The sequence below is a fragment of the Bufo bufo genome, chromosome 2 (assembly GCF_905171765.1).
Source record: "Bufo bufo chromosome 2, aBufBuf1.1, whole genome shotgun sequence".
In the NCBI taxonomy this organism is placed as follows: Eukaryota; Metazoa; Chordata; class Amphibia; order Anura; family Bufonidae; genus Bufo; species Bufo bufo.
The window spans coordinates 483,149,166-483,173,506 of NC_053390.1; the positions used below are offsets into that span (position 1 = coordinate 483,149,166).

The 24,341-nt window shown below is 43.9% G+C and overlaps 1 protein-coding gene across 1 annotated transcript in view; it reads right to left on the reverse strand.

Annotated features, from left to right (window-relative positions):
* LOC120990941 (transcription factor E2-alpha-like) overlaps positions 1-24,341 on the reverse strand; it is a 412,522-nt gene that overhangs the window by 194,275 nt on the left and 193,906 nt on the right. The window contains exons 4-6 of the mRNA XM_040419833.1: positions 14,866-14,933; positions 14,633-14,729; positions 8,864-8,928 (exon numbers count right to left, since the gene is read on the reverse strand). Of these exons, the coding sequence (XP_040275767.1) occupies positions 8,864-8,928; positions 14,633-14,729; positions 14,866-14,933 (230 nt within the window). The remainder of the gene's footprint in view (positions 1-8,863; positions 8,929-14,632; positions 14,730-14,865; positions 14,934-24,341) is intronic.

Genomic DNA, 24,341 nt, shown 5'->3' on the forward strand with positions numbered 1-24,341 from the left:
TAAGGGTGACACCAAGTCCCAGACTGTCTTCCCACTGCTCCCCAGGGCAACCGACCGGCTCCAGGGTCTGATCTTTTCCCTCATAGATCCGAAATTTGTGGGTATAGCCTGTGGCCCTTTCACAGAGCTTATACAATTTGACCCCATACCGGGCGCGCTTGCTTGGGATGTATTGTTTGAAGCCAAGGCGCCCGGTAAAATGTATTAGGGACTAGTCTACGCAGATGTTTTGCTCAGGGGTATACAAATCTGCAAATTTCTGGTTGAAGTGGTCTATGAGGGGCCGAATTTTGTGGAGCCGGTCAAAAGCTGGGTGGCATCTGGGACGGGAGGTGCTGTTGTCGCTAAAGTGCAGGAAACGCAGGATGGTCTCAAAACGTGCCCTGGACATAGCAGCAGAGAACATGGGCATGTGATGAATCGGGTTCGTGGACCAATATGACCGCAATTCATGCTTTTTGGTTAGACCCATGTTCAGGAGAAGGCCCAGAAATTTTTTTAATTCGGAAACTTGGACTGGTTTCCACCGGAAAGGCTGGGCATAATAGCTTCCCGGGTTGGCGGCTATAAATTGAGTGGCATACCGATTTGTTTCTGCCACGACTATGTCCAAGAGCTCCGCGGTCAAGAACAGCTCAAAAAATCCCAGGGCCGAACCGATCTGAGCTGTCTCAACCCGAACTCCAGACTGGGCGGTGAAAGGGGGAACTACAGGTGCGGCTGAAGTTGGGGACTGCCAATCAGGGTTTGCCAGCACCTCACTCTAGGGGCTCTACGGGCCTGTCTTTGCGGTGGCTGCGACGGGGTGACTCGCCACTTCACCATGTTGTATGGCAGTGCTGGTACTAGGTCCAGGGAGGGCTGCGCTGCTGGTGTATGCCTCACCACGTAATCCGACAGCGCCAGCCCCACTCTGCTGCTCTTGAAGCGGATCCTGCACAACCTGCGGTCTAGTGACACGGGGCCGGGTACGCCTGGTGCTATCAGGGACTTCCACCTCCTCGTCCGAACTTTGGGTCAGACTGCCACTGCTTTCTACAGGTTCATATTCTGACCCGCTAGATTCGTCAGATGAGGGTTCCCATTCCTCATCCGACTGGGTCAGAATCCTGTAGGCCTCTTCAGAAGAATACCCCCTGTTTGACATTTGGACTACTAAATTTAGGGGTATTCCCTGAGACTACCCAAGAAAAAAAGCAAGCCTGTCTTACAAAGGGGAGGCTAGCGAAGTACCGGAGGCCGCTGCGATTGATAAAAAATATCAAAACAGCGCTTGTAAAGTGATTGTGCAGTGATCAAAAAATTTTTTTTTTTTTTGTCACTGCGGCGGGGCGGGCGTGGGTGAACGCACGTGTGGTCGACCGATCAGGCAAACACTGCGTTTTGGGTGGAGGGCGAGCTAAGGTGACACTAATACTATTATAGATCTGACTGTGATCAGTTTTGATCACTTACAGATACTATAAGTGTACAAATGCCGATTAGCGATACGCTAATCAGCGAATCAGTGACTGCGGTGCAGTGGGCTGGGCGCTAAACAATCGCTAAACTACCTAACCAAGGGACCTAAACTATCCTAAAACCTAACAGTCAATACCAGTGGAAAAAAAAGTGACAGTTTACACTGATCACTTTTTTCCTTTCACTAGGTGATTGACAGGGGCGATCAAGGGGTGATCAAGGGGTTAATTGGGGTGATCTGGGGCTAAGTGAAGCGTTTGGTGCTACTCACTGTGATGTCTGCTCCTCTGCTGGAACCAACCGACGAAAAGGACCAGCAGAGAAGCCATTTAACACATCATATTTACAAATATAGTGTGTTAACTGGCTTCTGATTCGATTTTTTTTAAAATCATCAGCTTGCCAGCCACGATCATTGGCTGGCAAGCTGATGACGCGACATCCCCTCTAACTTTTGCCGTGACTCTGCGCAGAGCTGCCGCCTCTGGAACGCGATCCTGCGCTAGGCAGTCCGGAGGCGGTTAAATTCCTCAGGGCTCAGTACTAGGTCCTCTACTCTTCTCCCTCTATACAGCCCCCATTGGACAGACTATCAGTAGATTTGGCTTTTGATAACATCTCTATGCGGACGACACCCAACTATACACTTCGTCCCCTGAAGTCAACCCCTGCTTTACTCCAAAACACCAGTAATTGTCTGGCAGCTGTCTCTAACATCATTTCCTCTCTGTATCCAAAATTGAGCCTCTCAAAAACTCACCTAAACTGGACATTTCAATTTCGGTCTGCAGCACTATCGTAACTCCTGTGCAACAGCGTTGCTGTAAGGTGTGAGCAGATAAATCTGCAAACATTTTGATCGACTCATAAGGAGAGGGCAAGGTACCCTTCTTAGTCGCACCAGCCATAAATGCTTTTATGTGGAAGAAGTGCACCCTAGCCAGCACATTCCTGGGTACAGTTTCAGGAAGGTGTTTTGGGTGGACCAATCTGTGTGCCCCATCTATGGGAAGGTCATGTGAGGAGACGTCCGGTAATATAGCTTTCATGAGTTCCTGCAAATAAGAGAGTAGGACTTTAGAGGCAATCTTCTCAAGTATCCCTCAGAACTTAAATATTATTCGGGCGAGACCGGTCCTCCAGATCCACCACTTTGGCTTTTAGATGGTCAAGCTCCTCGGCCAGCTCATTATGGGCATCTATAAGCTGGTTATGGGATGTAGCAAAATCTCCAGTTTTTGGATTCAACATGGCAGACCCGTTTGTCAATAGCCGCAACTGAGTATTGAATCGGGAGGAGTAGGGCAGGTAATTCCTTGTGCATCATCTGGCTGAAAAGGACTAACATTTCTTTTAGAATATTGCCTGATGCAGGCTGATCTGTGGTAGGGAAGGCCTGCAAAGATAGTGATATGCGGTCTCTTACATACACGTCTGACGTGGACGGAGCCTGAATCCTAGTGTTTGTCAGGGCTGGTATAAGGTGATGATGCAGCCAAACCTTCCTGGTGGCTCGCATTTGACAGTGGGTGACCTGAGCCATCCCAAAGCTCTCTTTGTGGCAGTGCCCCCGATGGTGAGGAGGGTTGGGTGTATTGAAGGACACCAGGGGTCCCCTCCTGTGATGGGTCATGAGATGCGCATGATGCAGCTGGCGAGCTAGATCCAGGGTTAGAGCGCCATCTTGATCTTTGCCTCGTTCAAAGAAGAAGTCTAGCTTCCTCTGCTTTTTCATTGACCGCTTGCCTCTGGTCATCATCTGTGAGGTATGGCTGCCTTCTAAAAGGTAGGAAGCGATAGGTTTACCCTGTCTGCTTCTCCTTTATCGCTGGTAATGCTCTGGAGCTCAAGTCTCATGCAGTCATCTTGCTCGGCCAGCAGACCACACCCCACCAGAACCATCTTTTGACGATTCAGAGTTAACATCCGAAAAGATTTCTCCCTCATCTGAGTCTGCAACTTATGGGAGGTACAGTAGATGGTTGAGTAGAGGATGGAGGTAATTGCATCCTCTACAACTTTTACTTCTTCCTTTATAAGACTCTTGATGAAATTTAAGAAGGAAGGAGATTCCTCCGAAACCACCTTATCTGTGTATCTAGGACAGATTGGCTTTTTAGATTTTGAAGTCAATGTTTTCTAGCATATAGCATTTTTTCCCCCGACCAGATTCTACCCTATAAAATGATGACGATAAAGAATTTAAATTAGGGCCAAAAGGAACCAAAAGGAAAAAGTTCCAGCACCAAGTCACCAGTAGGAAGGAACAGTGTTTAAAAAAGCCTGCATTAAGTTCCAAAAAAACACACAATAGCAGAAGCAGGCATGAAAGGAAGCTTGCTGGGCTCTGGGCTGAGGTAGGATGCACAGGCTTAAGGAAGAGGATTGGTGGAGTCAGAAGGAGCCGACATCATGTACCGCAGGTCTCTGCCAAGATGGCAGCAGACCGACCAACCAAATATTCCATCTTTCCTCAATATCCACCCGCCCTCCGACGTTATCAGGACCAGAATTGACATACTGGAGGCACAGGGGACGAGACTCTCGCACCCAGAGAACCTCTGCCTGTAAAGACACATGCACATCAGATCCCTCATTTTATTATGGCGGCCTGAACGGAAGCCCGGGCTGCTGTCAATTTACTTCTTATGCCTAAGGAGCAGAAAAGGGAGGCATGCGTCCCCTGAAAGCCCCATCCTCTGCACTGGCCCCCCCCAGATTGGGGCAAAGATCAGTTCCTAGTTCCACACTATATGAGATCTCAATAAGTTAGCAAGACTTCAAACAGTCAAATTACTTTTTTTTTCAGGAACTTGAATGAGGCTTTTTCTTTTATTATTAAAGGGGTTTTCCAATTTTTTTATTTTTTTTCCTACTGATTAACCAGGGACCCCCACCGATCAGCTCTTTTGAGAAGGCAGCAGTGCTCCTGTGAGCACTATTGCCTTCTCCTTACCCACCAAGAACGCAGGCTGTGCTTGGGATCGCAGCTCAATCACATTCACTTGAATGGGGCTGAGCTGCTCCTAGGCTATGTGACAGATGAACTTGACGTCACTGGCCTCCACAGATACTAATAACCCATCTCAGAAAACCCTTTTAATTCTAATATAAATGCAATAAAGGAGTATAAGGATCTGATATTTGAGGAAAAAGTGGCACTGTCCATATTTCAATATCTACAGATGTCTAATGCGTAGAGTGACCAACTATGTGACCGTAATCCTATCATAAGATTCAAAAATTCTGATTCTTATCCTAGACGGGCTATAGTAGAAGCACAAGATGAAGATTTAACAGAGCTATTTAACAAACGTAAGCTGCATACATCTAAAAGGGTTCCTTATAATCTTACCCAAATCCAGTTCAAAAGCATAACAAAGCTACAAAAATGACAATTTAATAATTAGAAGAGCAGATAAGGAAGGCTCTGTATTAAATGTAATATTATATAGAAATTTGGCTTTAAAAACTTTGCAAGACACATGTTCATATACAGGCCTCGAGTCAGATCCCACGCTAAAATAGAAGCACGAGTTGGATATATTATTGAAAGTCTGACACTAGGCATGACACCAGGTTTGTTTCAAAACCTGAGACCATGTACATGCTTTTTAACTTTATTTAACCTAAAGACTGGACTGTAGTGCTGAAGTCTCCACATTAGAATACAGCAGTGACATAGCCAGCCTGATAGAGGAAGACTGAAGATCTAGAAAATCTGCAACCTGAGACTGAATCTTTGATATTCTCTCTGCCAGAAAAGAAATGTTTGATTGGGATTCAAGAGGATTCCTAATAAAATTACTTCTTGTGAGGGAGAAGGACTGGATTTCTTGCAGTTTATCGTCACCACAGTACAACTGACTGACCTGAAAAACCTTGCTTCCTAGGTCTGATGTGGAAATTCCAATATGAAGAGATCATCTAAGTAAGGAACAATCTGAATATTTGTGCTACTCAAATGAACTACCACTTCCAGCATGATCTTATGACAAACTGGAATATGATATGTAGAGATGCCATTAAACCTCCTTTTCATAAGAGATTTAGGCCTCTTTCACAAGGGCGAGATTTCTGCGCGGGTGCAATGCGTGAGATTAATGCATTGCACCCGCACTGAATCCGAACCCATTAATTTCTATGGAATGCGCACATGAGCGGTGATTTTCACGCATCACTTGTGCGTTGTGTGAAAATCGCAGCATGCTCTATATTGTGCGTTTTTCACGTAACGCAGGCCCCATAGAAGTGAATGGGGCAGTGTGAAAATCACAAGCATCCACAGTGCGGATGCGGTGCGATTTTCACGCATGGTTGCTAGGAGACAATTGGGATGGGGACCCGATCTTTATTATTTTCCCTTATAACATGGTTCTAAGGGAAAATAATAGCATTCTTAATACAGAATGCTTAGTAAAATAGTGATTTGAGGTGTTAAAAAAATAAATAAAAATAAAATTAAACTCACCTTAATCCACTTATTCGCGCAGCCTGGCTTCTCTTCTCCTCTTCTTCGAGGAAAAGGACCTTTGGTGACGTCACTGCACTCATCACATGGTCCATCACATGTACCATCACCATGGTGATGGACCATGTGATGAGCACAGTGACGTCACCAAAGGTCCTTTTTCTCAAAGAAGAAGAAAGACGGGCTGCGCGAACAAGTGGATTAAGGGGAGTTAAATTTTTTATTTTTTTAACCCCTCCATCACCATTTTACTAAGCATTCTGTATTAAGAATGCTATTATTTCCCCTTATAACCATGTTATAAGGGAAAATAATAAAATCTACACAACACCTAACCCAAACCCGAACTTCTGTGAAGAAGTCCGGGTTCGGGTACAAAACATGACGATTTTTCTCACGCGCATGCAAAACGCATTACAATGCTTTGCACTTGCGGGGAAAATTTGTGCATTTTCCCACAACGCACCCGCTTCCTTTCCGGCCCACACACGCGATGCTCGTGTGAAAGAGGCCTTACAGTTGAATTTATCAACCCCATTTTGAACTTTTCGTATCTGATAAATTAATTTAAATTTATTATCGGTCGAAAGGACAGTTTAGGTTTTTCACCAGCAAAGCTGTGGAATAAAATCCATGTCCCCACTGATCCATGGAAACTGAAATGAGCACCTTCATTGATAATACATCCAGTCTCTCCTCTTCCACTTTCTTTTACAGAACTGAGGTAACCTTGAGTGCTGGAGTGGAGGAAGACCTAAACATTAATGCAGTCTGTAAGGTTTCAGAATCCTATTTCTATACTGAAAAAAAAAAATTGAGCCTTCCTCCCACCGGGTCCCTGGCATCATTGCTTGGAAGCTTCAGAGGTTCTTGAATTAAACAAGACCCTCCTTTATGATCTTTTCCCTTTTCAGATTTTTTGGTCTGGAAAAAAGTTTTTTGCAGGTCCATTCCAACAGCACATGCCAGAGCTAAACATATCAGTTAGCAACAGGGACATAAAGGGAATGTGTGATCACAAAATGACCTATTTAAATCACATTATGTTTAACATATTTTTGAAGAATTTTTGGTGATGTTATTTTTAACTTTCAAAGTCAATATCTATATTTAAACAGAAGCCATAAAATCCTGCCGTTTTCAAACTGGTCACTAAGCCTAATAATAGGTGCCACTTCTTGGTCTGTATGGATCACTTTACTGCAGTTATCTGATTATCTATACACAGAGGTGATATCATTACAGGCAAGATTAGAAGGCCAAGACAGGATCCACCATTCCCAATATGTGATTGTCAAGCTTGTTCTTTCCTTGTACAGTGACCACTGAACAGGTCAATGAGCATGCCTAGATAACTCTCCCATAGAAGTCAATGAGGTCTGTGGACCATGGAGCTGCCGTAAAGCAATTTTCTTAATGCTTTGTAAGTGCTGTTAAAGGGAACCTGTCACCAGGATTTTGGGTATAGAGCCGAGGACATAGGTTGCTAGGTGGCCACTAGCACATCCGCAATTGCAGATGTGCTAGTGGCCATCTAGCAACCCATGTCCTCAGCTCTATACCCAAAATCCCGGTGACAGGTTCCCTTTAAGAACAGCTTAGGCAAGATGGCAGCCCCATAATAATGTTGAGAAAATAAAATTGAATAAATCTGCAATCCGAAAAAAAAAAGAAAGAGATTAGAAAAAAAGGTGTGTGTCGCTATCCGGTTTAACCTGGCAAAAAATATTTTTTGTGACATTTCCTTTAAGGCAGGTTTACACAGGCCAAGCTAAAGTCGATTGTCGGTAAAGAACGCCTACTGCTCGTTCATTGAAGGAGATTATCTCCTCTACAGTTTCTGGGCAGGAGATTACTGTCCAAAACACAATCTGCTACACAAAAATGATAATTTACATGCCTGCACGAATTATAGGATCACCCGATAAACGAAGGTTTTTCTTTGTCCATCAGGTGATCGGTGACACATTTGGAGAGGCAGATAATCTGCCTGAATATCAGGTGGTATAAGACTGGATGGACTCCACGAGTGTCCACTCACCACATGTATGACCACTGCCTGTTGCCACAGCCAATTAAAAAAGGAGGAACTGGCTACTACATCTAGGTAAAGATAATGGCCGGTGCATGGTAGGCATATGACTAACTTTATTCTGCTGATCACTATGATTACAGACAAAAAAAATATATATATATCTAAAATTGTTATCTAAAGTTCTGATACTTTAAAACTAGTAAAATCTTTTAAATAAATAAATCATGTTTCTGTGAAACAATTTTCTCCCATTTTGTTTCACCATATTTTCTTTTATTTTTCTGGTGATGGTCTTGTGTGAGGGGGTACATGTAAATTTTTGATCACTTGATTTTATGATTACTGGAAAGCAAAGCGACCAAAAAGTTTTTTTTTTCGAACGGCGGTTCACCTGATGGGGAAAATCACATGCCATCTTTATAGGCCCTGTCATTACAGATGCCTATTTTTTTCTTTTCTTTTTTTACAATAGTAATTTACTTGAGAGAATTATTTTTATTTTTAAACACTTGAAAGGTTTTATTTTTATACATCACATTTTTTACTTTTTATTTTAGTTTCAGTGCTGTATCAGTTTTACATTGACACTACAGCTGGCAGACACAGGAGCCTTTGTAAGGCATTGACTGCGGCAAGATGTTAATTTGCTGGCATCAGAGTTTTAATGGATGATAGTGGCTACTACAGGGGCTTGGCTGTGACAGTCAGGCACCTATATTGATTGATTATGGCCAATAGCCACCTGATCAGTGCACTATACGAGTATGACAGAATGCGGGAACTCCCATCCCGCTGCGCCATAAAAGGTACAGCGCATGTCGGAAAGGGGTTAAAAGATTTGTTGTATTTCTTCTACTACATAAATACAAAAACACAATTGTGTGCATAATCAGTACCTGGTTCATTCCAGGCATTTCGGGATCTCTGCCAAATGTAGAGTATGATGCTCGCTCATCTTTTGCTGAAATACATAAACCAGTAAACACAAGATTATGCATTCTCAAAGTCTGACAACATACTCATTTATTGTACAAAGGCTAGAGTTTATTAATATTGTATGAAAACAACTTGTGTCTACATAAGCATGTCTGTTCTGCAAATTATAAAAAAATGTTCTATTGTGGTTGCAAAATGTAGTCTATGGGCCCTTTGAAGTCAAAAGGACCAACCAAACAAATGCGGAAGGCACACTGACTGTATCCGTATTTTGTGGATCCATGGTTTGCGTGCCGCAAAAAATATACGGTGATGTGCATGTGGCCTAAGTTCACAAGTAAGCCAGCTTCACGCAATGCAAGCTGAATTCAAGTTTCAAGTCAAGTTCCCTGCCATTTCTGTTTAGGGTACTGCAGTTAAAATTGTCGCTTCTAGGTTGCATAAAGATTTTTGTAAACATTCTATGAAGGTTAAAGCCACAACAAGAGTCCCATTTATTAAGGGGTTGTCCCATCATTAAAAAGGTTGTCCAACCCAAACACAAATTTTAACTAGAGCTGTAAGTGTCTAAATGTAAAAAGAAAAGCCACTCACCTACTCAACATAGTTTCATTTCAGCAACAAGGCTACCATCTGTTCCCCTTTCTGCCCCCTGTGGACTGGAAGTGTGATGTCCTATCAGTGGTCACATGCATCGATACAGCCATTTAGTGGCCTCATTTGTGTCATGACCCGAAGTGGCATGTGACCGCTGAGGCTCTGACTGACTTATTGAGTAGGCGAGTGTCTTTTTCTGTTCATTTTTCAAACTCTCCTGGGTTAAAATTTGGTTGGGTAGGACAACCCCTTTCATCTTATTTTCTATACATAATCTAATTGGCACCTTGTTTGTATTAGCCCATAGAGGCAGACTATACTACTTTTAGGAGGCCCTGGAGAGAGAAGGCTCATTCTAGGTTAATTTCATCTTCATTTTAATAGGTTGCAAGAAAATGCAAGTTTAAGTATTATAATAAATTGAGAGAGGCTAAACTCCAGCTGTGGTGAAACTATGACTCACGGCATGCTCCATTAATTTCTATAGAGTTCTGAGAACAGCCAAGCAAGGGTAGATCTTGGGATCTGTAGTTTTACCACAGCTGGCGTGCCGTAGGTTAGCCATCACAGATCTATGCAAACTGATACTCAGCACTGCGCACACATACATTTTCAAGCTAAAATTACAAGAATCATATCGTACTGAAGGTGCCATATATATTAGTCTAAAGTTTAATAAAACAGATGATTTCAACTAAAGATAAGCGAACCAGATGGCTAGGAATGGGGTTAGCCTAGATGAGCAAATCAGTGCTGCAGCAGGCAGGGATGTGCTCTAGCAGAATGTCATTCTGTTTTGGGCTCTGAATGAAGGTGGACAGGTATTACAGTGTCTGCCAGAGAAACGATCTTTGTGAGTCAGGGACAGTGAAAAGTCACAGTCAAGCTTGTATTCTACCTACTGCCAGGGACAGTGAAGATAAACACTAGAATTAGGCTACTTTCACACTGGCATTTCTGGGTCAGCTTGTGAGATCAGTTTCAGGGCTCTCACAAGCGGCCCAAAACGGATCAGTTTAGCCCCAATGCATTCTGAATGGATAAGGATCCGTTCAGAATGCATCAGTTTGCCTCCGTTCAGCCTCCATTCCGCTCTGGAGGTGGACACCCAAACGCTGCTTGCAGCGTTCTGATGTCCGCCTGACGATGGAGAGCCAAACGGATCCGTCCTGACTTGGGCTACTTTCACACTACCGTTCAGAGCGGATCCGCTCATATAATGCAGACTTTGGATCCGTTCAGAACAGATCCGTCTGCATTATATTGTAGAAAAAATTCTAAGTCTGAAAGTAGCTTCAAACGGATCCGTCCAGACTTTACATTGAAAGTCAATGGGGGACGGATCAGTTTGAAAATTGAGCCATATTGTGTCCAATTCAAACGGATCCGTCCCCATTGACTTACATTGTAAGTCTGGACGGATCCGTTTGCCTCCGCACGGCCAGGTGGACACCCGAACGCTGCAAGCAGCGTTCAGGTGTCCGCTTGCTGAGCGGAGCGGAGCGGAGGCTGAACGCTGCCAGACTGATGCATTCTGAGCGGATCCGCATCCACTCAATGCATTGGGGCAGTACGGATGCGTTCGGGGCCGCTTGTGAGACCCTTCAAATGGAGCTCACAAGCGGAGCCCCGAACGCTAGTGTGAAAGTAGCCTTACAATGTAAGTCAACGGGGACGGATCAGTTTTCACTGACACAATATGGTGCAACTGAAAAAGGATCCACCTCCCATTGACTTTCAGTGTAAGTCAAAACGAATCAGTTTGCATCATCATGAACAAAAACAAAAAAATTATTATTTTTTGTTCATGGTAATGCAAATGGATCCGTTCTGAACGGATACAATCGTTTGCATTATAGGTGCGGATCCGTCTGTGCAGATACCAGAAGGAAACGCAGGTGTGAAAGTAGCCTTACAAAGAATTGTGCGTGTAGAATAGGAATTGGCAGAGAAAGCGGTCAGCCAGGGAGTGAGGAGATGAGGCTGGCTTTGCCTCCTAGCACAACTGCAGCAAAATGCAAAAGCAGCTACCAGAAATCCTATTTTTGGGGGTGGGGGATGAGCACAAAACTGTACAAAACGTGTTCTACCATCAATGTAGCATTTTAAATTTCAGTGAAAACCCCTGAAATACTTGTCTGAACTCCGTGTCAGGACATCTCACCTTAATTTATTTTTTTTTTTTTTTTTTTAAAACTGTATACAAATATGCACAGCCGACAAAACATCAGTAATTGGAACTGTGTGGAGAAAGAAATGAACGCATTTAGCCTTTACAATTTTTTTTCCTTGGGTTATTGAATTTATTCAAACCAGCATATAGGTGATTACTACAGCAATACACAGGGTAGCTCACAAAAAAAATATCGGAGTAATAATGAATTTAGGCCTAAATCAGTTTCCGTTTATTTATTTCTCCATCTGGTTAAAAAAAAAAAAAATTGGGGGTTGTAGAATTCATCAATGAATAGATCCAGCACAGATTAAAGGGGAGGGGGGGGTTGTTATTGAATTTATTTAAACCAGCATATAGGCAGATACTACACCAATACAAATGGTAGGGCACAAAATTATCTGAGAGTGGTAAAGTGATATCAACCCTTTTGCCGTTTACTTCGGTCTCCAAATAGTTGCACTTTTTTTGGTTGTTGAATTTAATAAGACCATCATATACGTGACAACATTATCTGAGTGATAACAAATTTAGGCCATTTTAAGTGTTTGATTAGACATTTCTATAAAGTTGGTTTGAATCATTATTATGTATCTATTGATAAAGGCTGTATGCCGAAACATGTTATATTAATTGATATGGAATAAAGAAGAAGTTTATTTTGAAGCATATTGGCAGCTGCTGGGATTTCTTACCTGCTTCTCTAAGTCACAGCAGGAGCCAGGGGTCACAGTGTAACTTGTGCCCCTCCTCCTTGCAGCTCCTGAGAAGGCTTTCAGTGGAGTCCTCTCGGTCTTCACTGCCCCTTCCTAGTAGGGCACTTTGCTTTTTCCTAACAAGCGGCCAGAAAATCCCACCAAGCCTTATGGCAGATAGTCTACTTGTTGACTACTTTGGGAAGAGGCTGGGGACACCATGCATAGCTGTGTTGGGGGTGGTGGTACCCATGGCATTGACAGTGGGGGCAGCGACGGTGGCAGTCTTAGAAAATGCAGAGCATGGGAGGGGGGCCCATGGGCCCAACATGATATCTCCCAGCCTGATAAAAGTGGCAGGGAGGGTGAGGATTCAGATGATGATTGTGTGCTGGACAGGACCTGTGAGCCGGACCGAGGCCCTCAGGATGAGCAATAAAGAGCAGAGACTACTCCCCTCCCAAAGAAGAGGCAGGGCCACGAATGCTTCAGGATCTAGTGATGCCCTGACACTGCTGATGAGTTAGGGTACTTTCACACTTGCGTCAAAGTTTTCCGGTATTGAGTTCCGTCCTAGGGGCTCAATACCAGAGAAAAACAAATCACTTTTCTCCTAATGCATCCGGAATGGAAAGCAATCAATTCAGGATGCATCATGAGGTCTTCAGTTCAGTCCTTTTACGGTATTTGGACGGGAAAAAAATGCAGCACGCTGCATTTTTCTCTCCAGCTAAAAATCCTTAACACTTGCAGGCATTTGTTTCCATTGGAATGTATTAGTGCCGTATTAAAATTGCCGCATTGACGGATCCGGTCTGGGCATGCGCAGACCTTTAAAAATGTAAAAAAATAAATACCGGATCAGTTTTTTCCGGATGACATCGGAGAAACAGATCCAGTGTTGCAAAGCATTTGTGACCGCATCCGGATCCATCTACAAATGGTTTCCATTTGCATACAGATTTCCGGATCCGGCAGGCAGTTCCGGCGACAGAACTGCCTGCCGGAATCCAGCAACGCAAGTGTGAAAGTACCCTTAGGCCCAAAAGGTGCCAGAGCTAAGTCCAGATCGGCTGCCTGTAGCTCTGTGAGAGCAACAAAACCACAGCCATGTGCAAGATCTCCAGGGTTAAAATATTGCAGCACATGAGGTACCACAACAGGATCCTTGAGCCCTGAACCTGTGGGAAATAACATATTCTCTTTGCATGGCCCTTTATATAAAATAAAAAACAAAAAAACTGCACTGGCTTGTGCTAGCTGCTGGCAGTGTCCACAAGACTGTCACTCTTTTCAATCACTCATGTGAGGAGGATCATTGAAATCAAGCAGCCTGATGATTACTGGATAGCCATGCATGATGGAGCAATTTTTCCACGTGCTGCAGCAGGCTGAGGCCATTCCGAAAGCCAACAGCTCCCGCCTCAACGCCCAGGTTTAGGCCCTGGCGTCTATGACCCTGTTCCCTAACCCATGGATTTCTGGATAGGCAGACTGGACCAGTGGCCGAAACTGGTACAACATGCTCTTTTAATTCTTTCTTGCCCAGCCTCCAGTGTCATCTTGATGGGGGGGGGGGGGGGGGGTTGTAGGGGACACCCAAACAGACCAAGTTGTCCTGCGCCACAGTCTAAAACATCACTTTTGTCAAAATGAACCAAGCCTGGATTCAAGAGGAGTTTTACACTCCTCTAGCTGAGGCAGATGAATAGATCTGCCTTTGCTGACAGAGACCCCATCTTGCCACTGTTGCTGCCTGCCGTCCTGCCTCCATCATGACACGGCTGAAGCCTGCTGACCATGTTCTGTATGGCTGCTGCGGCCTCCATCATGCCGCTGCCAGTGCCTACCATCATCTTCTGTAAAGCTGCTGCCTGCCAACATATGTCATATGGCTGTTGCTGCAGCTCCTTGCTGCTAACCTCCTACTTCCACCTCTATTAATGCAAACCATTTGCCACTACTACTACTATTACTACCCATAGACTGCATTGTATATTCCATGCTATGCTGCTTCTGCTACTATTGCAGCTACATGCTAGTATATGCATACCATTTCCACAACCACTCTGCACTGCTGCTTTCAATTAAAAGGGAGAATGTATTTAGGCTTGTTCACAACAAGCCACTTTTTCTTCTGACAATAACAAGGCATAATTTTTGGATGCTTTGTCCTCCAAAGGACTTTTTTTATTTTTATCCCATAACATAAGTGTGTTTATTCATCATTTGCCCCCAATAAGGGACAATTTTTGAATACTTACCCACAAATCCTGATGACAGAAAAGTTGTAGATGACAAATTGCCTTCATGCGAGGGTATATCCCTGTGTTCCTCATAATGACTAGTGTCACCATAACCCTGAAGGAACATGAAACAGTGATTAGAATGGGTAGCCAGTTTGTTAATAAAGAAAAATAAAACAAAGAAAATACTTTTGTTTTAGTTGACTGGTACCAATTATACATGTTACGTGCACTCTAAAAACCTTTCTTACTCTGCCCTGGTCAAATGTTGATCCATCGCTTGCTGTCCAAGACCCAGAGCCAGTTCGTTCTTCTATCCCTGTCAGAAAAAAAAAAAAACACAGCAGTTAACGTACTGTAATGTTTGTTAATGATCATTTATTGGCTTGAATTATGCATATAAAAGTTCTAAAACAGTGTTCCAGGTCTTCTATTGCAGACAATACAGTGGAAGAGTCCTTCTGAAGCGATTTGTCTTCCAGGTATATGTATACTAGAATTCTTTATATAACAAGGCAGTCCCAGAAGAAAAAAAAGGAGTTTTGTCCCCAGTGTTTGGTATACATTATCATTTAAGAAATTTACATTACAATTTATTAAGGTATTTTTAGCATTTGTTACTTTTGGCAGGTAGATCATGTGATCCCTGAAGAGACTTCCTGGATTCTATAGTGTAGTGTCTGTTTTGTGGACAGGAAGTCAGGATCTCTATTCATTCCTATTAGGGCTCATTCAGACAGTAGTATGCTGGCCACAAAAGTGCGGATCCATTTTTTTTGCAGACAGTTCAGCATGTACGCAAAAAAACTGATAGCATTCTGCATTTTTGCAGACCCATAGACTCAGACTTCAATTGGGCCACGTCCTGAATTTCACTGTCAAGTATTGAACATGTTTTATTTTTTTTGAGGAGCCATAGAACGGAAGAAAAGCTCAGTTTCGTCAGACGGACAACATAACGCTGCAAGCTGCGTTTTGGTGGGACTATGATACGCACAATTAACCCCTTAGGTGCGGCACCTGAGGGGTTAATTGTGCGGATCACAGCCCCCTGTAAGAGATCGGGTGCTGCCAGGCAGCAGGGGGCAGTCATGTACACAGTTTGTAGTATATTCTAACTTGAAGCATCCCCATCACTATGGGAACGCCTCTGTGTTAAAATATACTGTCGGATCTGAGTTTTCACAAAGTGAAAACTCAGCTCTGAAAAAGCTTTTATGCAGACGGATCTGTGATCCGTCTGTGTGAAAGTAGCCTACGGCCACAGACGCGGATGCCAATCTTGTGTGCATCCGTGTTTTTTCACGGACCCATTGACTTGAATGGGTCTGTGAACCGTTGTCCATCAAAAAAATAGGACAGGTCATATTTTTTTGACGGACAGGAAACACTGATCACGGCCGCGGATGAACAACGGTGCATTTTCCGAGTTTTCAACGGACTCATTGAAAGTCAACGGGTCCGCAGAAAATCACGGAAAACGGAACGGCCACGGATGCACACAACGGTCGTGTGCATGAGGCCTTAGGCTGAGTTCACATCAGCATTCAGTCCTGCATACAGGACTTTTGTATCTGCTTCAAAAATCTTCCTCTGAGCGGAAACCTAACAGATCTCATTATACTCTATGGGGTCCGTGGGCTCTGTTCGGCTCAGTTATTTGCTGAATCCGTCCTTTCCGTACTGCTCGTATGACAGAGCAGGAGAACAGAAAGGCTGAATGCTGATGTGAACTCAGCCTTATCTGTCAACTTCAATAATATTTTCTGTTTCGCTCCTCATATTGATATTTTTTGCTTGGCATTACTTGTATCATTTACAACACTGTTCCAAAGCCTTGTGTATAAATATGTGACTCTTTAGATATAGTGTTATACAATGTCGGATGAAGAAACTTTGAAATGCTTGCTATTATCCTCTTTTTGGTTAACCATAAAAGCCACTGAAGACAGAGCTTTTATCTTTCCTGTCTAATGGCTAACATGGGGACACTGGTCATCTCTAGCCTGCTCCTGTTCCTAGAGGGTCTCGATTGTGGGACACTGAATATAGGGGACACGGAGTATCATCCTCCTCTTCCCCTGACGAACCAGTCGTAGTATACAACGGCTGGGGAAACGTAACGTTGGGAATTGTTTGTCCTTTCTATGTTAGTGTGTTTAGATCTATGTCTTGTCACTCAGTTTACTATAGGATAGGGCATGGGTAGGCAACCTCCGGCTCTCCAGCTGTTGTGAAACTACAACTCCCAGCATGCATACTTGCTCTGCTCTTCTCAGACCTCCCATAGAAATGAATGGAGCATGCTGGGAATTGTAGTTTCACAACAGCTGGAGTGCCGACGGTTGCTGACTCCTGGGATAGGGTGTTCTAGGGTATACTAGGTTAGGTACGAGGACAGGGAGCCCCTACTTTCAAGGGGTGTCCCTGGGCTTAGCCTATCTAGGGTCATATAGGGAATGGTCTAGGATATTTATTTTATACTGTACTCCATAGGGGTCCATTCACACGTCCGTTGTTTCTTTCCTGATCTGTTCCGTTTTTTGCTGAACAGATCTGGACCAGATCTGGACCCATTCATTTTCAATGGGTCATGAAAAAAAATCATACATTGAGCTGTCCGTTTTTTTTCAGGACCCATTGAAAATGAATGGGTCCAGATCTGTTCAGCAAAAAACGGTACAGATCAGGAAAGTAACAACGGACGTGTGAATAAGGCCTAAGGGTGACCTTGATTTTTTTATACCATCCACTAAGGACCTTCTGTCATCATCATCCCTGGACCATCCCTTTTTCATCATTGCTGATTTTCCATTCAGTCGAAAATCATTTCATCTAGCGTGATTTCAGCTAACCGTGAGTAAACACTGAGTATCTATAAGAGTCCATTCACACGTCCGTTTTTTCTTTCCTGATCTGTTCCGTTTTTTCTGGACCAGATCTGGACCCATTCATTTTCAATGGGTCCTGAAAAAAAATCAGACATTGAGCTGTCCGTTTTTTTCAGGACCCATTGAAAATGAATGGGTCCAGACCTGGTCCAGATCTGTTCAGAAAAAAACGGTACAGATCAGGAAAGAAACAACGGACGTGTGAATAAGGCCTAAGGGTGACCTTGATTTTTTTATACCATCCACTAAGGACCTTCTGTCATCATCATCCCTGGACCATCCCTTTTTCATCATTGCTGATTTTCCATTCAGTCGAAAATCATTTCATCTAGCGTGATTTCAGCTAACCGTGAGTAAACACTGAGTATCAATAAGGGTCCATTCACACGTCCGTTTTTTCTTTCCTGATCTGTTCCGTTTTTTCTGGAACAGATCTGGACCCATTCATTTTCAATGGGTCCTGGAAAAAAACGTTTCCGTTGTTCCGTTCCGCATGTCCGTTTAAATATAAAACATGTCCTATTCTTTTCCTGAAAAATCGGATCCTGGTACAATACAAAGTCAATGGATCCGCAAAAAACGGAAGACATTCGGATGTCATTACGTATGTCATCCGTTTTATACGGAATCCGTTCCTGGAAATTACATTAAAATTATTATTATTTGGATTTCTTTAAAAAAAAAAATAAAAACAACTTTATTTGCTTATTGAAATTTATACATGTTTCCGTTTTTTGCGGATCCGCAAAAAACGGATGACATACGGAAACATTTTCAGGAACAACGGATCCGCAAAAAAACGGACCGCACTGTAGGGGGATCTGTGGATGGCACTGTAGGGGGATCTGTGGATGGCACTGTAGGGGGATCTGTGGATGGCACTGTAGGGGGATCTGTGGATGGCACTGTAGGGGGATCTGTGGATGGCACTGTAGGGGGATCTGTGGAGGGCACTGTAGGGGGATCTGTGGATGGCACTGTAGGGGGATCTGTGGATGGCACTGTAGGGGGATCTGTGGATGGCACTGTAGGGGGATCTGTGGATGGCACTGTAGGGGGATCTGTGGATGGCACTGTAGGGGGATCTGTGGATGGCACTGTAGGGGGATCTGTGGATGGCACTGTAGGGGGATCTGTGGCTGGCACTGTAGGGGGATCTGTGGATGGCACTGTAGGGGGATCTGTGGATGGCACTGTAGGGGGATCTGTGGATGGCACTGTAGGGGGATCTGTGGATGGCACTGTAGGGGGATCTGTGGATGGCACTGTAGGGGGATCTGTGGATGGCACTGTAGGGGGATCTGTGGATGGCACTGTAGGGGGATCTGTGGATGGCACTGTAGGGGGATCTGTGGATGGCACTGTAGGGGGATCTGTGGATGGCAGTGCCATCCACAGATCCCCTACAGTGCCATCCACAGATATCCCCTCCCCTAAACAGTGCCATCATGGCACTGTTTAGGGGAGGGGGGGATGGCACTGTTTAGGGGGGAGATCTGTGGATGGCTCCCTGTATTTAATGCAGAGTGTGAGTGTATATAATGCACACAGTCTGCATTAAATACAGGGAGTCACCCTCTTGCAGATGTGTGTATATAATGTAGAGTGTGTGCATTATATACACATACACTCTGCATTATAGCTGCATTTCCCAGCCTAGTCTTATACTCGAGTCAATAATTTTTCCCATTTTTTGGGGGTAAAATTAGGGGCTCGGCTTATACTCGAGTATATACGGTATGTGCTTTCTTGACCCTTTTGAACTTAGTCCGGCTGTAGTCCAGTTTTTAAGAAAATGTATTAAAAGGTATATTTTAATTTGGGAAGGTGTTCATGGTTATATTAATGGCTAACATTGTACAAATCTATTCACTGTTATTTTTATAGCGGTGAAAAGTTTTTTTTTTTTTTGTACTTAACCGCAGATCTGATACACAAAATTGTGCACAGCATAATTTTTTTTTTTTTAAATGGTAAAAGTGAACCAGCAAAGACAACATTATACCCTTCAACCATAGAGCTTTTCAGCCAACAACCCTCCGCCATTCCTCTCATAACCCTTGAGAATGGTTTGTTAATAACTAATTTACATAAGTATGCATATTAATCTCTGTTGCTTATGCATATTCATAAAGCATCCTTGGAGTACTTTGTTTTTTAATCAATGAAAGGGGACAGCATACAGGGAGATGAGGAATAGAACAAGAATTCAATATGGGAGTACTGCTCTTTTTATATTAATAAGCAGCCTTATGAGTCATGAGCCAAGTAATGAAATATCCAGGAGCAGAGGGACAAGTTTTGTAATTATTTTTTCTTTTTTTCGGTCTGTGCATGCGCAGACAGGAAGGACGGATCTGGCATTCCGGTATTTTGAATGCCGGATACAGCACTAATACATTTCTATGGAAAAAATGTCCGGCATTCAGGCAAGTCTTCAGTTTTTTTGGCCGGAGATAAAACCGTAGCATGCTGCGGTTTTATCTTTGTCCTGATCAGTCAAAAAGACTGAACTGAAGACATCCTGAACGGCATGCTCTCCATTCAGAATGCATGGGGATAAAACTGATCAGTTCTTTTCTGGTATAGAGCCCCTAGGACGAAATGTGAAAGTACTCATTCCACATTTCTCAATCTATTTACACCAGTGGCATAAATACATTGAGAAATCTTCTTCCCTTAAGGCCGAATGCACACGGCTGTGTTCCGCGGCCGAGAGCAGTCCGTGGTATGCCGGGCTGGATTCCTGTTCAGAGCAGGAGCACACGGCATCATTGGTTGCGGCATGAAGCGCACAGCGTCCTAGCAACCAAGGACGCCGTGCGGTCCTGCTCTGAACAGGAATCCAGCCCGGCATACCACGGACCGCTCTCGGCCGCGGAACACGGCCGTGTGCATTCGGCCTAACACAGTATATTATAAATCTGGCTGCCTGCAGCCACCACTATGATGAGCTCAGGGCATAGGAATGTATACAGTTACCACTGATTTTAAATGGATTCTGTCACCTCGTTTTAGCTTATAGAGCTGCGGACATGCACGGCTAGATCGCCACAATATACCTTTCCCATAAAGCGGTGTCCTTTTATAGTGTTTAAAAAATTATTTTAGAGATGCGCAGTTCCTTCCCTGAGGCCAGCACAGGGAAGGAACACTATACCGGCACTGCGCATGCGCGAACTCGCGCATCGCGAGATTACGGCAATCTAACTGAAGAAAGGAGGAGATTGGGAGGACGCAGGCGGTGCTGGGCTCCTTCACAGGGGGGCGAGGCTGGGCACCAAGAAGGTTAGTACAACCCCTTGGGCACCTAACCAGGCTCATTTACATATCTCTAAAATCATTTTTTAAACCCAAGGAGACCGCTTTATGGGACAGGTATATTGCGGACATGCTAGCGGCGATCTAACCGTGCATGTCCGCAGCTCTATAAGCTAAAACTATGTGACAGAATCCCTTTAATGTAAGTTGTAAATCTTGTTGCATTGATGGAAAATGTAGGGAATTTGTCAAGAATGGGAGAAACTGTTCAGTGTTAGAACCCTCCCCCAGAGCCTCATAGTAGTCCGGTTTCTCGCCACTTAAAAGGGTATCTTAGTTATATTAAATTAACCCCTATCCAGAGGATAGTAGATAAGTTCATATAACCGAAATACCCCTCAAAGAAAAAGGAAAAAAAAGCACAATAATTTGAGATTCTTTAATGCGCGTTGAAAAATCTCTCACAGTGCTCCTAAAATGTCAAGTCACAGTGTTATTATCAAAAATATCCCCCTAAGTCACATTAAATTGGAAAATCTCTCCAACAAATGTCACTTTTTGAAGCCAAAATCAAGAGTAGATCAAAAAGATAATCAAGGACAGATACTTCCATTTTTTTTTTAAATCTACTTTGAATTTTGGCTTCCAAAACAGCATAAAATCTTAACATGTGGTAGGACCCCAAGTAAGGTTACTTTCACATTCGCATTTGGTGCGGATTCGTCATGGATCTGCACAGACTGATCCGTTCAGATAATATAACCGTCTGCATCCGTTTGGAACGGATCCGTTTGTATCATCTTTAACATAGCCAAGACGGATCCATCTTGACCACCATTGAAATTCAATGGAGGACGGATCTGTTTTCTATTGCGCCAGATTGTGTCATAGAAAACGGATCCGTCCCAATTGATTTACATTGTGTGTCAGAATGGATCAGTTTGGCTCAGTTTTGTCAGACGGACACCAAAACGCTGCAAGCAGCGTTTTGGTGTCAGCCTCCAAAGCGGAATAGAGACGGAACGGAGGCAAACTGATGCATTCTGAGTGGATCCTTTTCCATTCAAATTGCATTAGGGCAAAACTGATCCGTTTTGGACCGCTTGTGAGAGCCCTGAACGGATCTCACAAACGGAAAGCCAAAATGCCAGTGTGAAAGTAGCCTAAAAAGAATACTAAGTTGCCACCTTTTATTTAATCCACTTTTGACTTCAAAACCTGAACCTGGAAACCCAGCCATACTGAAGATGTTGAATGTATGCCTTCAAGTGCATTTTAACCCCTTAGTGATGTAACCATTTTCACTAGTAAAGGTGCTTCCCAGCTTTAATGTCCATTTAAAATCTGATCAGGACATAGTACTTCCTGTACTCCTTCTGGTCCCCATCCTATAAACTTCCAGACAGGGTCATGTGTGCAACTGCATACATTCACTGGCCTCAGCAGTGATGTGCTGCTTGGGGACACTTCACTACTGAGGCTAGTGCAAGGCTGCAGCAGTGCACATGACCCCATCTGGAAGTTTACAGGGTGGGAATCAAAAGGAGAACTAAACGGGTCCTTGGCAAGGAAATGGTTAGAGCCACATGGTGACAAATCAAATAAAACTTCAAGAGCTTCGTACAGTATTAGAATGTATTGGCTCTGATGAGCCAAAGTTATTACTTCACGAAGTCTCGCGAGACTTTGCAAAATAGCTTCAGAAATTGATTTATACTATTAAAAACCATTTTCCAAACTCGGGTTCGGTTCCAAGGTACCACTTCGCTCATCCCCAATTACAATACTTAACTGTGACATTGCATCTAAGGCTAGGGCTACAAGGTGACTAGTATTTTTTGGTGCAAATTACACCATTATTGATATATGTTCCCCATTGTTTTTGGTTGTGCAATTAAAGTTGCCATGTAGCCCTAGCTTTAACCGGGACATAGATATTTATCTAAAACAATCCCAATACGAGTACCCACAGTGTTTGCTATAGGGAAAGTAAATTTTGGACAGAATGGATTTCTATGCATTAACTTGTTGTTTGAGGACGAAGCCTCCACAGAACTAAAGAAGAGCAGCCTCACCCAATGAACAGTATGCAGCTGCTCCCCTTTATCACTCACACTGTAATATACCTTGTAGTTGCTAGGAATAAGTGCAATTCCACTGACCTGTAATTGGTTTTCCTGGAAGTCTCCATGACTGTACTCCTAAGCTTAGCTCCAGCTCTGCCAGGGACTGCCGTAATCTCGCAACTAGCGTATGCGCCGTTCGTTCCCTGAGGCTGATGCCAGTACAGGGAAGGAACACTATGCCGGCAATGACATACAGCGTACTCGCCCATGCGCAAGATTACGGCGCTCTAACTTTGTGACCTCGGCGAGCAAGGAGGAGATTTGGAGGATGCGGGCGGTGCTGGGCTCCTTCACAGTGGGCGTGACTGGGCACCATAAATGTTAGTAACAGCCCATTGGGCACCTTACTTGCCTCATTTACTCAAATAAAATTGTTTTTTAACAATAAAAGCACAGAGCTATAGGGAATGTATATTGCAGACACAATGGCGGCAATCTAGCAGCGCATGTCCGCAGCTCTATAGGCAAAATCCAGGTGACAGAATCCCTTTAAGGTCATATGAGTTACATCAGCCTCTACTACAACATTGTCTAAGCATCGCAATCATTAACTCACACAAGCTGTCATATACTAAGAATGTCCTTCGTTGCCTATAGCAACCAGAGCTCATATTATTCACCTGTAGCAAAATAGAAGCTGAGCTGTGATTGGTTGCAATTTGCAACCTGATGAATATTCAGGCAAACTGCCTCAACAGCCAACGGCACCTGTAGTTTGGCGGTTAGGTTACTGAGCACATTTTTTGGGCAAATAATTGGAAAGCGTGGGGTGAAAATTTCCACTCAAAACAGACTATGAAGTTCTCCGAGTCATAGGCGGCATAAAAGGATGACAGTCTTAAGGGAGTGGAGTGCTGTGGAGGTCACAGTTAAGGGGATGGTCTGCTATTGAGGTCAGTGTTAACTTGCGGAGTGCTGTAGAGGTCGCATTTTAAGGGAACAGAGCGCTGTGGAGATCACTGTTAAAGTGGCGGATTATTGTGGAAATCACGGTTAAGGAGACTGGGTACTGTGTAGATCACTGTTAAAGGGACGGGCACTGTGGAGGTTACTATTAAGGGGGCAGGGCCGCTGTGGAGGTCACTGTTAAGTCAGCGGGGTACTGTGGAAGTCACTGTTAAGGGGGCAGGTGCTGTGAAGGTTCCTGTTAAGGAGGCAGGGCACTATGGAGGTCACTGTTAAGCGGTTGGATTATTGCGGAAATCACTGTTAAGGAGACTGGGTACTGTGGAAGTCACTGTTAAAGAGGTGGGCGCTGTGGAGGTTACTGTTAAGGGGGCATGGCACTGTGGAGGTCACTTAAGGGGACAGGCTGTTGTGGAGTTCACTGTTAAGTTACTTCCACAGTACCCCGCTGCCTTAACAGTGAACTCCACAACAGCCTGTCCCCTTAAGTGACCTCCACAGTGCCATGCCCCCTTAACAGTAACCTCCACAGCGCCCACCTCT